The sequence below is a fragment of the Loxodonta africana genome, chromosome 24, assembly GCF_030014295.1.
Source record: "Loxodonta africana isolate mLoxAfr1 chromosome 24, mLoxAfr1.hap2, whole genome shotgun sequence".
NCBI classification, from domain to species: Eukaryota; Metazoa; Chordata; class Mammalia; order Proboscidea; family Elephantidae; genus Loxodonta; species Loxodonta africana.
The window spans coordinates 16,212,767-16,227,330 of NC_087365.1; the positions used below are offsets into that span (position 1 = coordinate 16,212,767).

General features: G+C 41.0%; 1 protein-coding gene across 1 annotated transcript in view; it reads right to left on the minus strand.

The window, feature by feature from the left end:
* Window positions 1-3,239: 3,239 nt before the first annotated feature.
* SPTLC3 (serine palmitoyltransferase long chain base subunit 3) overlaps window positions 3,240-14,564 on the minus strand; it is a 179,058-nt gene continuing 167,733 nt past the window's right edge. The window contains 3 exon segments of the mRNA XM_003411470.4: window positions 3,240-3,368; window positions 3,371-3,446; window positions 9,379-9,508. Coding sequence (XP_003411518.3) covers window positions 3,334-3,368; window positions 3,371-3,446; window positions 9,379-9,508 — 241 coding nt within the window. The 3' untranslated portion in view covers window positions 3,240-3,333.

Below are 14,564 nucleotides of genomic sequence, written 5' to 3' on the forward strand. Positions count from 1 at the left end.
AAGGGCTGGAATTTGTTATCAAAATCAGCCATTGGCACCTGTAAAAAGGTGAATTGGCAAAAGTTGTGTGATACATTTACAATGATGACCAAAAAAAAAAAAGAGTAGCTGCTGAGGCCGCTTATGTACAACATGAGCAGGTTTGGAGGTTTACCCCACGGTTTCACGGGACATCCCAGTTAATTGACCTGATAATTTTTTAATGCTTCTGTTCTGCCTCCTAGTTCATTGCATAGTGCCTAGGGTCTTAAAAGCTTGCAAGCAGCCATTCAGGGTACAACAATTGGTCTCTATTTGCCTGGAGCAACAGAGGAACAAGGAGAGTCAGGAACAGAAGGAAATGGAATGCGTAGCTAACTGCCTTCATGAACAACCGACCCTTTGCCATGAGACAAGAAGAACTGGATGGTACCTACCTACCGTTACTGAATATTTTGATCAAAAATTCTACAGAAGAATTCTGATCAAAAGAGGGAAAATGCAGAATTTTAAATTCTCAAAGACTCCAGGCTTTCTGGACCCATGGAGGGTGAATGGAATCCCTGAAACTATTGCTCTGAGATAATTTTTAAACTTTAAACATTAAACCAAAAATATCCCTTCAAGTCTTCTTAAAACCAAACAGTAGTTTAGCTTAACTAGTAGAGAATGTCTGCCTTGATCAAACTGACAACAACTCAAAAGATTACATAGGAAACTTAGGCGGCAGTGAGTTTATGTTAAGAGAGAAGGAACAGCTTGGGAAAGGAGGGTGACAGTGGTTGCCCAACTCGAAGAATATAACCAGTGCCACTGAACTGTACGTGTAGAAATTGTTGAATCAGCATATGTTCTGCTGTGTATATTCTAAACAGTAACAACAAAAATAAGTTATTAAAAAAAATCAATCATTGGATGGGACAATTGCGTTTTCAATGCCCACTTCCTCTCCTCTTCTGCCAACAGCACGCCTTCCTGCCCTTAAGTGTTCGTGAGGAACTTTGTCATTATAATCCATTTTTACACTGATGTACCTACTGGGAGTTGTAATTTCCCCATAAAAAGCTTTCCACGCTGATCACCTTTATTCTTTAATGGGCGTTGACCATCAGGGCATATTGTTCCGTCCAGCACTGGCTCTGCGGGTTGGGTTTCTATCTCAGTGCACAACATGAAAGCTTGGGTCTATCTGTGTCATGCAAAGCCAAGCCTTTCTTGAAGTGATTTGTTTACAGTGTCATTTGATGGAGTGGAATGTTCTGTAACTCATTTGAACTGTTACAGAAGCTTTGCAAAAAGGTCACCACTCCTCTTAGAGTTTCCAAATCTGGGCACCATCTGGGAGCTTGTTAAAGATAAGGTTTTCCACTGGCTTTTTGCATACCAACTAGAGCCAATTAGTGAAGGGCTACTCTTTCAGAGAAGTTTGTGCTCACATTTAGGGAGAGGGAGAGGGAGAGAGAGGAAAATTACAGTTAGTTGCCCAACAATATGCAAGCCCACTTTGCACCACATTGGAGTGCCTGTGTTAATAGTCTTCAACCAGGGTGTCAGTCTTAAAAAAGTTGAATACAATTTGCTTCTAAATGTTCTTTATTGATATTCAAGTGTGGTCTTGGGATTCAGTGCTAAAGGAAATTGTATTTCACCATTTATTCAGAATTAAACGGGAAAATGACAACTCATTCCTGACAGTAATAAAGGTTATGTATGCTCATTGTTCATTGCTCGCTTTGCATGGCACCAACAGTTGTTTCAAGTTGTTATAACTTCACATACTCGAAAGTCTAGGCCTCAAATTGGCTTGAGTTTGCTTTCTGTCCCCTTTCTTATGAGACAAAAGTCTTGAGTTTTTCAAACCTCAAAAGCTCAGCTGTAAAACTGTAGGAGACCAGCAAGAGAAAAAGGAAAGTTTCCTTCAAAGATGTCTCTAGTCTCTGCTGGCCAGCTTTGCTCTCTCCCTTGAAACATTAACTATGTCTTTTAACCCTTGTCTTTGGAAAACATCCAAATGTAGCAAACGGCAGAAGCAACATTTCTTTACCCTCCTGCCTGGAACTTCCCATGACATGGATGAGTTCTAGCTGGTACTTTCATGGGTGGAACAAGGAAGTCAGCTACTGCCCACCATCTTCACCCACGTCTGCAGATGAGATAAGTAAACACATAATGAGATCTACCGAATTAGAAATCAAAACCCTCTCTTTTGGCTGGAACCCTTGAAAGGGCCTAGACCAAAAAGGCTGCACAGTAGCAGCTAAAACACAGGCTCATTGCCATTAAAAATATTCCTAAGAAATGTGTGTGTGTGTATTTCTAGCAGAATAGTTGGAAGAGAAGCTTAAATCCAAAACTGTATTTTTATCTCTCCAGTCCCAAGTTAAAAACCAAAAAAAATGAAACCCATTGCCTTTGAGTTGATTCCGACTCACAGCGATCCTATAGAACAGAGTAGAACTGCCCCACAGGGTTTCCAAGGAGTGCCTGGTGGATTGGAACTGCTGATCCAAGTTAGAGACATTAAAAATAGCACAATGTCTCCCTCAGTCCAATTAACCTGGTCTGGAAACCAACTTTGTCTTGAGAAAGGGGGAGAAACTCATTGCCTTAGTCATACAGTGCTGCTATAACAGAAATACCACAAGTGGATGGCTTTTACAAAGAGAAGTTTATTCTCTTACAGTCCAGTAGGCTAGAAATCTGAAGTCAGGGCACCAGCTCCAGGGGAAGTCTTTGTCTATCTGTCGGCTCTGGAGGAAGGTCCTTGTCCTCCCCTTGGTCTGGGAGCATCTCAGCACAGGAACCTCAGGTCCAAAGGACATGCTCTGCTCCCGGTGCTACTTTCCTGGTGGTATGAGGTTCCCATGTCTCTCTGCTCATTTCTCTCTTTTATATCTCTGGTGGCGTAGTGACTAAGTGCTACAGCTGCTAAACAAGAGGTTGGCAGTTCAAATCCACCAGGTGCTCCTTGGAAACTCTATGGGGCAGTTCTACTCTGTCGTATAGGGTCGCTATGAGTCGGAATCGACTCGATGGCAGTGGGTTTGGTTTTTTTGTTTTATATCTCAAAAGAGATTGGCTTAAGAGAGTAATCTTGTAGACCTCACCAATATAACTGCCACTAATCCATCTTATTACATCACAGTGATAGGATTTACAACATATAGGGAAATCACATCAGAAGATAAAATGGTAGACAATCATATAATTATACAAAGGAATCATGACCCAGCCAAGTTGAGGGAGATTTTTGGGGGACACAGTTCAATCCATGACACTCATTTATATTCTTTTTGAGGCAACAAGGGAGGTCTTTCCAGCAAAGTCTTTATGCTCCATTCAGGAACGGCAGACTTAATCGTCAAGTTCAACGCTTGTCTCATCTAGCGCTCAGGGTGTGCTGACTTCCTGCGCCGGGAATATTTCAGTTGCAAGAGATCACCAATCTCATCAATAGCTTCCAAGACCTGCAACGAAGATTGCCTCCCGTCAGTTATCTTTAAACTCCGAAGTGGCTCTGCTCTTAAGACCAAAAAAAAAAAAACCAAACCCCATTGCTGTCGAGTCGATTTCAACTCATAGTGACTCTACAGGACAGAGCAGAACTGTCCCACAGAGTTTCCAAGGAGTGCCTGATTTGAACGGCCAGAAATTTGGTTAGCAACCATAGCTCTTAACCACTATACCACCAGGGTTTTCCTGACCTTTAGAACACGTGTTAGTGGTAAGCCCCATGAGGACCCACAGCCTTGCTTTGCTAGTTTCTGTAATTCCAAGGAAAAGGAAGAAGATCCATATCATTAGGTTGTGGCTTATAAGTACTAGAGAAATGTTGGATGCAAATTCACTTTCTTCCATGGGCTAACTCCATGTTATCAATGTTTATTTTATTTTTGCGGGTGTTAGGAGTGGAATAGAAGCATCTGACCCATCCTTGGTGGTGCAGTGGTTAAGGTTAAGTGCTCAGCTGCTAACTGAAAGATCGTTGGTTCAAACACATTAATAGCTCTGCAGGAGAAAGATGTGGCAGTCTGCTTCCATAAAGATTATAGCCTTGAAAACCCTATGGAGCAATTCAACTCTGTCGGATAGGGTTGATATGAGTCGGAATTGATTGGACTGCAATGCGTTTTTTTTGGTACCCATCCTTACCCTTTAAGGCATTTTAAAGTGTAATGACATATATGTTTATGCATATGAGATAAGGTTGCAGATTACAACTGAGGTTATGTCTTCAGCAAACCAAACTGGCCAAGAACAAAACAGGACTTGGTAGGAGCAGATGAGTATCCTCCTCTATACCCCAGACTTTATCTTCCCTCTCTCCAGCCTTTAAATACTCATCTCTATGTTGCATGGCATAATAGAACTTAAAATCACAAGGGACCAAGAACTCATCTGTTTCACCCCCCTTACTTTAAAACCAAAAAACCAAACCCTTTGCTGTTGAGTCGATTCCAACTCATAGCAACCCTATTGGATGGAGTAGAACTGCCCCATAAGGTTTCTAAGAAGTGGCTGGTGGATTCGAACTGCCGACCTCTTGGTTAGTAGCCAAATGCTAAACCACTGCGCCATCAGTGCTCCACTCCCCTTAGTTTAGGGAGGTAAATGTATTTTCGTCTTACAAATTTAAGAACTGAGATTCAGAAAATAAAGGATGTAATTTTTACTTCTAGAATATCACTGATCTTATGGTATTAATCATGTCTTTGAGCTTTTCTGAACCTGTTTTTTTTTAACCTGTCAAATGAGGAGGAAGACAATATTAGGGGCTTTGAAAAAGGGAAAGTGAGAGTAGTTAACATTAGAATGAATGGTGAATGGGGCTGATGGACTTTTGTCTTAAGGAAGTCTTTCAAACTGACATTGATTAAGATGTTCACCACCATGTTAAAAAACCGGTTGCCTTCAAGGTTGATGCTGACTCATGGAGACCCCATGAGTGTCAGAATAGAGCTGTGCTCCACAGAGTTTTTAATGGCTGATTTTTTGGCAGTAGATTGCCAGACCTTTCTTCCCAGGCACCTCTGGGTGCATTTGAACCTCTGACCTTTTGGTTGGCAGATGAGCTCATTAGTGGTTTGCACCTCCAGGAAATCCACCACTATGTTAACAGTAGTTTATTTCCGAGTGGTAGGATTATGGCTTATAAAAATGTTCCTCTGACTGCCCTGTATTTTCTAAAACTTCCGGCATCAAATCTAAGTACTAAGAAGAAGTAACAAAAGTTATATTTTACATGACATCTGTCTGGAATAGTTTCTGCCTGATCCTAGGTGAAGGTGGAGGATGTAGTAACTCAGCAGTTTCCCAAGTGGAGTACCTGCACACTTTGGGGGAATATATGAGACAATTAATGGAGGATGTGGGAGAAAACATTAAGATTTCTAATCATGTTTATGTCAACCTTTTTAACTTCTATTCTTATGTCTGTTACATAATATACAAATAATATATTGGCTATAGGATTGCTATGAGTCAGAATCAACTTGATGGCAATGGGTTTTTTTTCTTTTTTTTTTTTGGTATACATATATCATTTATACATAGATTTGTGTTAAAGCCCACTGACCAAAGACCACCAGGAACACGCCTGTGGTCGTATAAAGTTATGAGCCCTGGTGGTGCAGTGGTTAAACATTCAGCTGCTAACTGAAAGCTTGGCGATTGGAACCCCCAACAGCTCTGAGGGAGAAAGATGTGGCAGTCTGCTTCTGTAAGGATTACAGCTTTCTTGGAAACTATCCTGGGGTCAGTTCTACTCTGTCCTATTGGGCTGCTATGAGTCAGAATCAACTGGATGGCAATGGGTTTTATTTAGCTTGCCCTATCGCCTGTCAGTTTGTGATACTGTGTTGGCTTGCACGTTGCTGTGATGCTGGAAGCTATCCCACTGGGATTTCAAATTCCAGCAGAGTTATCTATGGTGGACAGGTTTCAGTAGAGCTTTCAGACCAGGGAAGACTAGGAAGAAAGTCCTCGTAGTCTACTTTCGAGAATTAACCAGTGAAAACTATGGATCACAACAGAACATTGTGTGCCTTGCTTGCTTTGGACACATCATCAGGAGGCATCAATCCCGAGGCTCTTCATTGCATTTGGTGAAGTAGAAGGCCAGCAAGGGTGAGGGGGACACTTGGTGAGATGGATTGGCCAGTGGCCACAGCAACTGAACACACTGGTGATTTTGGGGATGACGCAGGGTTAGGCAGCATTTTTTTTGTCTGATACACATAAGGTCACCATGAGTCAGAGTCGACTCAATGGTAGCTATCTATCTATTTAGCTTGCTGCGGCAAGGGAGAACACATGCTTGAAGAACCATGGGGCATCTTAGTAAGGAGTTGGGAGAGGCTTCTTATAAAATTTAGGCTTGTGATTGAGATGTTTCTGAGGAAGAAAGGATCAGTTTGGGGTTCAATGCTTTCGAGAAGCAGGGGGGTTCATGGATTGGCTATATTTACAGTTTTTATCTTGATGGAGGGAAGATTAAAGTGAGGCTAGAGTTGTCACTGGTAAAGGAACAGCTGTCATTCACATTAGTCAGAAGAGGGAGATATTACATCATTTTTGTGTTTCTAGAATGGCCTACTCTCTGTCTTGTTCCAAACGTGGTTACTGAGAAGACTTGCCTAAATACTGTTTATATTCTGTGAGCATTGTTTATGTTCAGTTGCTATCTTCATGCCGTGGTGGCTCAGCAGGATCATTTTTCACTCTCTTTTATGTTTATATAGAGTGACTTGCTCAAAAATTTTTATTGGTATGGGAACATGATTTCAAAGGTTTAGGGCAACTATCTAGATGACGCATTAGTGCTCCTTTCAAACCTGGGGTCTACCAGCCCCATCATCTCTGGGAGCTTGCTCCCTGGTCATGCTCTTATCTCTCCCATGTCCACGGTGCCCCTGTCTTCATGGTCTTCTTCCCTTGATATGAAAACACACATAAATCTTTCCCCATTTCCCAGGGCTTTTTCTTAACCTATTTTTCTTGCCCTCACAGCCAAACTTCTTTGAAGACTTGCCTACTGTTTCTTATCACCAATTCATTCCATTTAAAAGAAAAAAAAAATTGTTAATGTACTGGAAATAATACACCCATTTTAAAGAATCTGGAATATAGAAGTGTATAACGAACAAGAACAATGTTCACCCAACATCTCAAAGTCTAGAGTTAGCTTACTGGTTAGCATGCCATTCAATAAAGTTTTAATGTGTACCTACTACTTGCTTAAATCCTGAGAATACAATGATAAAACAGAAAGATTTGGGCATCGAGATTCCATGTGTGTGTAACTTAAGCTCAAACTACCCTCTTTATTCTTTTGTTCCTTCTATTCTTATTTATGGAGCCCTGGTGGCACAGTGGTTTAAGAGCTCAGGCTGTTAATGAAAAGGTTGGCACTTCGAATCTACCGGCAGTTCGAATCTACCAGCCACTTGTTGGAAACTCTGTGGGGCAGTTCTACTCTGTCCTATAGGGTCACTATGAGTTAGAACCGACTTGACAGCGATGGGTTTGGTTTTTGGGGTTTGGTTTGGTGGCCCAGTGGTTAAGAGCTCGGCAGCTAACCAAAAAATCTACCAGCTCCTTCTTGGAAACCTATGAGGCAGTTCCATTCTGTTCCGTGCAGTTCTGTGAGTTGAAATTGACTCGATGGCAATGGGTTTGGTCTTGGTTTTATTATTCATGTTTTGAGTTCTCCCAAGACTGTCCTCTGTGAGGAGCATCAAGCTCCTAATAATTGTTAACCCACAGTTTCTTCTCATCTCTCATTCTACTGGAACTTTCTGCAGTTTTTCTGGACTCTTTTGGACACTTGAAACTGTCTTCTTTTTCTCATGTTTAACACTACACTAATACATTTTTTAATACGGCTTCTTTAGCTGTCTCTAAGACCAGTTCCTCGCCTATGATTGATTCCTCTACTCACTCTGGTATCCCACATTGTCACTCCACCAGAGCAGGCCTTTAACCTGCTCATTCTGACTGTATCTCCTACAGATATAATGGTAGAAGACAATCATACCTTCTACCATTGGTGTTAATGATTGCTCAGTTCCCCGAACTACAGCAGCTCCAGCCTGCATACTCTCCCAAATTCCAGAACCTGAGTTTCTCTTCCATGGATAGCTTGTACATACCTAATTTCAACGTGTCTAGAACTGAGCTAATTTTATTCCCCACTCCCATTGAACACTTTGTTTCTGACTGTATATCTTATCTCATTTAACTGCTTTACCATCATTTCATTCGCCGGGGATAGAGACCTTAAGTTACCTTTGATTCCCACACATGCCCTACCTACATCCTGTCATTTGCCAAGTCCTGACAACTCCATGCATTTGTAATAACTGTTTATAGATACATTTTTTGTTTGTTTCCACTGCCATTGAGTTTGTTGTCTCTTATTTTGTTCCAATAGCTCCATTTTAGATCTTCTTCTTGCCTCTTTCCCCTCGGATCCATTTGTCACGTTTATTTTGTGGGGATGTGAATGTCATTCCTAGTTAGAAACCTTGAATGATGCTCCACAAACTTTAAAAAAAAAAGGCCTAACTCAAAAGTCACCTTCCCTGTGAATTTTCCCCATTATAATAATCCATCCCACCTCCATGCTTCTGTAGTTCATTGTCTATATTTCTTTTTCAAGATGAATTTATTGTCTGCTATTATCATTAGTTACATATTTATTAGTATTTTCCCCTAGGCTGGAATCTCCACCAGGACAGAATTGTGTCTTTTTTGCCCCAGAGTTTTGCCCACAGTAAAACACTCAATAGTATTTGCTACACCGCACTGACATTCTGAGACAGTTTCATCAACCCCAAACTGGTTGATATGGCTTAGTTCTCTGATGTCACTCACATAAAGATTGAAATCAAAGGATAATGAAATGGAGTTTTTAAATCATTTTCACTTCAATCAGATCCGGCTTTTGTGACAGATCTGTTTTTGTTGTTGGCTTTCCAACACCTTGCTTAGTTGGGTCATTTTTTTTTTTTAAATTTTGACAGGTTTGATGGCTGTGAAAAATATCAGAATACAGGAAGTCAATGCTGAAAGAGCATGTTAGATCAGCTTTTGCATTGAAGAACAAGTAAATAGCACACCATTCATCTACTCGGTCTTTTCTGTGAAACCTAAACACTGACTTGACCCGTATTCCCTAAATTATTTTCGTGTATATCTACTGAGTTGAGCACATTGCTGGACATTGCTGTCTTACCCTTGTTTTTTAGCAGTTAGTTTCATTGGTGTTGTTTTTCTAAATCACCCAGGAGAAACCCAGGGAACTCCAAATGCTGGTTCAATGAAAGAACTTGCTCAGAATCCAAGTTCACAGCATTAGAGACCTCCGAAGGCAACAATATTAGCCTGTGGCATACTCACTGTGTCTAAATCCTCTCGTGTATGTGCTGCCGAAACACAAAACCGTGCCCGAGCTCCTGTAAGGGGAGTGGCTGGAAACCCAACGACCACCACCCCAATCTTTTTCTTTAACAGAAGCCTTGCAAAAGCCCTAAGGGAAAAGCAAAAAAAGATTAGTTGACAGAATACAGGATTATCCTGCAAAATAGCCAACCAAACAAACCAACAAAAAACAAAATGAATTTGACTAATTTACTTTGACTAATTGAGTTATGATGATAAGTAGAAAACAAAGTTATTAAAATCCTGTCAAATATGACTGACCAGGTGATGGCACAGTCAATTATTGGACACTGCCCGTGACTGAATATCTAGTATCCTGGGGCCTGATGCACTCAGTAGACAGTCGTATGTGCCGAGTCTTTGACATTTAATAGAAAATGCTGACATGTGTAACTCTGGTTTAACAAGTCTGCATTGATGTAAATCCCTCATCTTCAGGGTTCCTAGGCATAATAACCAAACATCGAATACAATGCAATTACATAAAGAAAAGGTACATATTAAATGGGCATTCATGGCCCAGAGGTAAAATTCTTACCTATCGTGTGGGAGACCTGAGTTCAATTCCCAGCCAATGCAATTAATACACGGCCATCACCTGTCTGTTAGGTGCTAAACAGGTTTTAGTGGAGCTTCAGGACTAAGAAGGACTAGGAAGAAAGGCCTGATAATCCACTTTCAAACACCAGTCAATGAAAACCCAATGGATCACAATGGTCTTATCCATAACTGCTCATGGCTCAGGACTGGACAGTGTTTTGTTCTGTTGTGCATGGGGTCACCATTAGTCTGGGGCTGACTTAATAGCAGCTAACAACAACAACAATATATTAAAGGCAAGGATACATGTTTTAAAAACTTAATACCAATCATATAATGTGGAAATTTCTAATTTGAGGACCAGGATCAGAGAGTGCAGGATCCAACCTCAAGTGATATTTCCACTCCAGGGCCATGGATTTTATTTTCCATCAAACCAGAGATAGCAAGATTCTCTTCAATTTTTTAAATGTGAATGAACACGCCCAAGTTTACTCAGAGATAATAAACCATTGAGCAGATTAAAGAGCCAAGGGGTAGTAAGCAGCTTGGGAGAGAAACGTGTGGGTAGGTCAGCTTGTAAGATAGAAGTCACGTACCTACAAAACTTTTACTGCAGGGTAAAAGCCTTTTTAAGCTATAGCTCCTTCCCCTCAGCTGGTAATCTCAGTAATGATTGTAGAATGCCAAGCTCTTAAATCTGTAAAAATCTTGTCCTGAGAGCCAATGTCAGACAAAAAGGCATGTACCCGGAAAGTCAATCTTTTCCCGTTTGGGCTCTGAAGCTCTCTGCAGGAAACCTTAATGACTGCCTCTACCCACGAGTGAGGTAAATGCCACAGATCTGTTCTTAGCATTAAGAGGTTGCTGGTGTATTGTTTTAGGCTGGAAGCCTGACAGCACCACGGAAACCGCCAGCCGGAATTCAGGAAGAACCAGACATTGAGAGTCAGTCTGCTCATCCCTTTACCTCTCTCTCCCACTGGTCAGCAGTTCTGCCTTTGCATTTCCTTATGGAGAGTGTAGTGTACCAAAGGCAGCAGTGGAGACTGCAAGGTCCACAGAGAACACAGCCTCCTGGCCCCCTGGCTTGGGCAAGGCAAGATTCGCCCTATGATTGGGGCTGGGAAGATTACGAGGAGATGAACCTTTCTAGCTGAGAAAACTCGAAAACAAAGACCGCTCTTTCTCTTTCTTGATCACCCTATGGAAGGCTGCCCACGGAACTACACAGAATGAGAGCCCAAAATTGTCTGAGAGACAAGTGAAGTGCTTTTATTGCTAGAGTACAAACCACCTGACCCATGATCTCAGGCAAGTTTTCAGGACTCCCAAAAGATCATTCCCACTGTCTGCATCTTGCCCTTTGTATCAAAGGAAGCACATTTGCCAAAGAATGCGCAGCAAAATGTATGACTCTTAATTCTTGAGGCCACTCTGGGGCTTTCCTGGAGCACTTTCGAGTTTAAGCCTTACTCTTTCAAACCTAGCCTCATTAAGTTAATGCATATGATTGCCCCAAACAGTTTATATAATGACCCTCTGAGTTTGTACTTCCCAATGCAAATTAGAGCTGGCATAGGCTGAAAGAAACTAAACTATGTGAAATAATAATAACAGTAATAATAATAATAAAAACATGAGCACTGTATTGCATGTAGCGTCGCAGCATCTTGTGTGCCGCCATATTTAAGTACGTGGCAGTGCCTGTGGAGGAAGGTGCAAAACACGTAGCAAGGAGTGAATACAACACAGTCTTGATTATTTAAGTGCATGTTTTATGTGTGAAATCACAGTCTACTAAACTCACTAGAAGATTCCAGTGGTAGAGTTGTAACTGGACTTTGTTCAAAAGGATAACTGGCTGGAGATTATATTTTCATTCCATAGTAGGTGGAAATGTGAGAAAATCCCAATTGTTTAATAAAACCAAAGGTTTTTAAATTAGCAAATGAAAGAGGTACTTATACAATTAACTCCTGGTTTCAAAACCTTCTCTACATATATGCTTTCAATTCAAGAAATACAGAATTTTTTTCCATTGTAGTAATTGATGCCTTTTGAATCATCAAAACTGACATTAAAGAGAGTTAAAAGTATACTCCATGTTGTTTTAAAGAGATGTGCATTTTTTCATGTGGACTAACACTTGAGGGGATGTGCTGTGTGTTGAAAAGAGCTGTGGCTTGGGAGGCAAAGGAACTGGGTTTGAAGTCTGGGTTGTGCTACCTATGTGTGTGACTTTTAGGAATTTTACCTGAATCTCAGTGTCTTCTCATTTTTAAAATGAGGATAAGGATCCCACCCTCAGTGGGTGTTCACAGGGTCTTCCAGCCGTAGTGAGCATATAATCAACATTCAGCAATGTTGTTGTTGTCAGCTACCACGAAGGAGGCCCCCGGCCCATGGCAACCGCATACAAGGTGGAAAAAATGATGCCCAGTCATGTGTCATTCCCATGATTCGTTGTTAATGGGACTGTCACTATCCATAGGGTTCTCACTGGCTGATTTTTCAGAAGTAGATCACCAGGCCTTTCTTCCCAGTTTGTCTTTGTCTGGAAGCTTTGCTGAAACCTGTTCAGCATTATAACAACATGCCTGTCCCCAGTGACAGGCGGATGGTGGCTGTACAGGAGGTATATTGGCTGGCTCTTCCTCATCGAAGGCAAAAGTTTCTACTACCGAACCACAACTGCCCCCCTCAGCAATGTTAGTTACTCCTTAAAAACAATCTTATGTGGAAGGAATGAAATAGTTTGACTTACTGACCGTTGAACATAGCCGATTTGATGCAGAGTATAGCAGCACTTTTATCCACTATTTTTCCAGAATTTTTATTTTTATTAATATAACCAAAGGTTGTTAAGGTTATTTTGGAGAGCCATGCAACCATGTCAGCTTAGCTTAAACTTTCACTCAGTTGAGGGTAATAATTGTATTATTAGTAGTAGTAGCAATACTACCATTGATTGAATGCTGGAAGTATGCCAAGCACTGTATTAGTGCTTCATGCCTGTTATTAATATTAATATAATTGCTAATGTTGAGTAGCTCCTAAATAGCAAGCAACATATCAAATGCTGCATAGACTCATCTTTTTTAATCTTCACAATGACCTTACGAAGTAGGTATTATTACATCCCATTTAACAAATGAGAAAACAGGGGCTTTAGAAGGTTGGGTAACTTGTCCAAGCCCCTCCAACTAGGAACAGGCAGAGTCAAAATTCTGTTTGATTCCAAACACCTCACTATGCCCTAGAGCATAACTTAAATACGAAGCTTGCCTCTCAGTTCTATTTTTATTTTTCATGTGAGCTGTTGTCCATCCAGTCTCCTGACATATAAAGGAGCAGAAGAACTCCCTCTCTCATCCTGTTCTTGGACAGTTGAATTTTTGAGCCTAAGTGCATTCATTTTTACTATTCATGGAAACTTCTCATTAGGTTTTGTTCATTTTCCCAGCTTGTTGAGATTTTAATTCTGACTTTTGCCATCAGAGTTGCAACTATTCAGCATACTCCCTACTGCCACTCCTCCAACTCTGCACACTTTATACTTGGAATAATTTGGTGCCTTCATTTGAGCGAATGATCAAATATCAGATAGACATGAGCTAAGTGTTGATTCTTTCTTGTAGAACACACCATTTCCCAACCACTCTGCATAAATGTGGGTTTTCTCTTGTGACTTCCAGAATCATATGGGAAACGGTTTTGCATTATATGCTACCTTGAATCATTGTGTCCCTCTCCCTGCCATTAGCACAGAGCAGAGTTGTGTACATTTCTGTAGCACACTGTCTTCTTCACTACTACATGAATGTTTTCTCTGACCTAGATCCATGAAGAAAGGGCTGGGAATGGTGTGGCAGAGTAAAATCCTCATGTGTGTGTTTTCAACTTGTCATGTTGCTGTGGTAGACAACATCAGAGCATACTCCAAAGAGTCAGTGATTTTAGAACTTATAGCTCAGTCCTACCCACCCTGAGTTCTCAACTAATAGGCTGGTACTTTTCTACACTCTGTCCATCAATCCAGCTGTCAGAGAGTCAAACAGGAAGTTCTGGGGATGGGGTTGTGTTGGAAGAGATTCAGGACCTCTAGAATCTGATAAATATTATGATGAATATTACTTTCTACCAAGTGCTTGGTCAGAGGCACAAATAAACATTTTATATTTAGAAGAATTTTAATGAACCCCTTTTAATAACTGAGTTAATTAGTCTCTGAAGGAGTTGTGGTGGCACAATGGGTAAGCGCTTGATTGCTAACTGAAAGATCAACAGTTCAAACCCACCAGCCGCTCCATAGGGGAAAGACGTGACTGTCTGCTTCTGTCAATCTTCACAGCTTTGGAAACCCTATGTGGCAGTTCTACTCTGTCCTATAGGGTCGTTATGAGTTGGAATCGACTCAAAGGCAATGGGTTTGGTTTGGGTTTTAATTCATCTTTAGCAAGTTTGAGTATGGCTCATTATAAAATTATCCATGCCTTAGCGAGAAAAAGCTATTTTTTCTCTTTATGCAGTTGTTACTATTGATCAATTTCAGAGTGGTAATCAGTGGAAAACAACCCAAAATGGGCTTATAGCACCTGAAC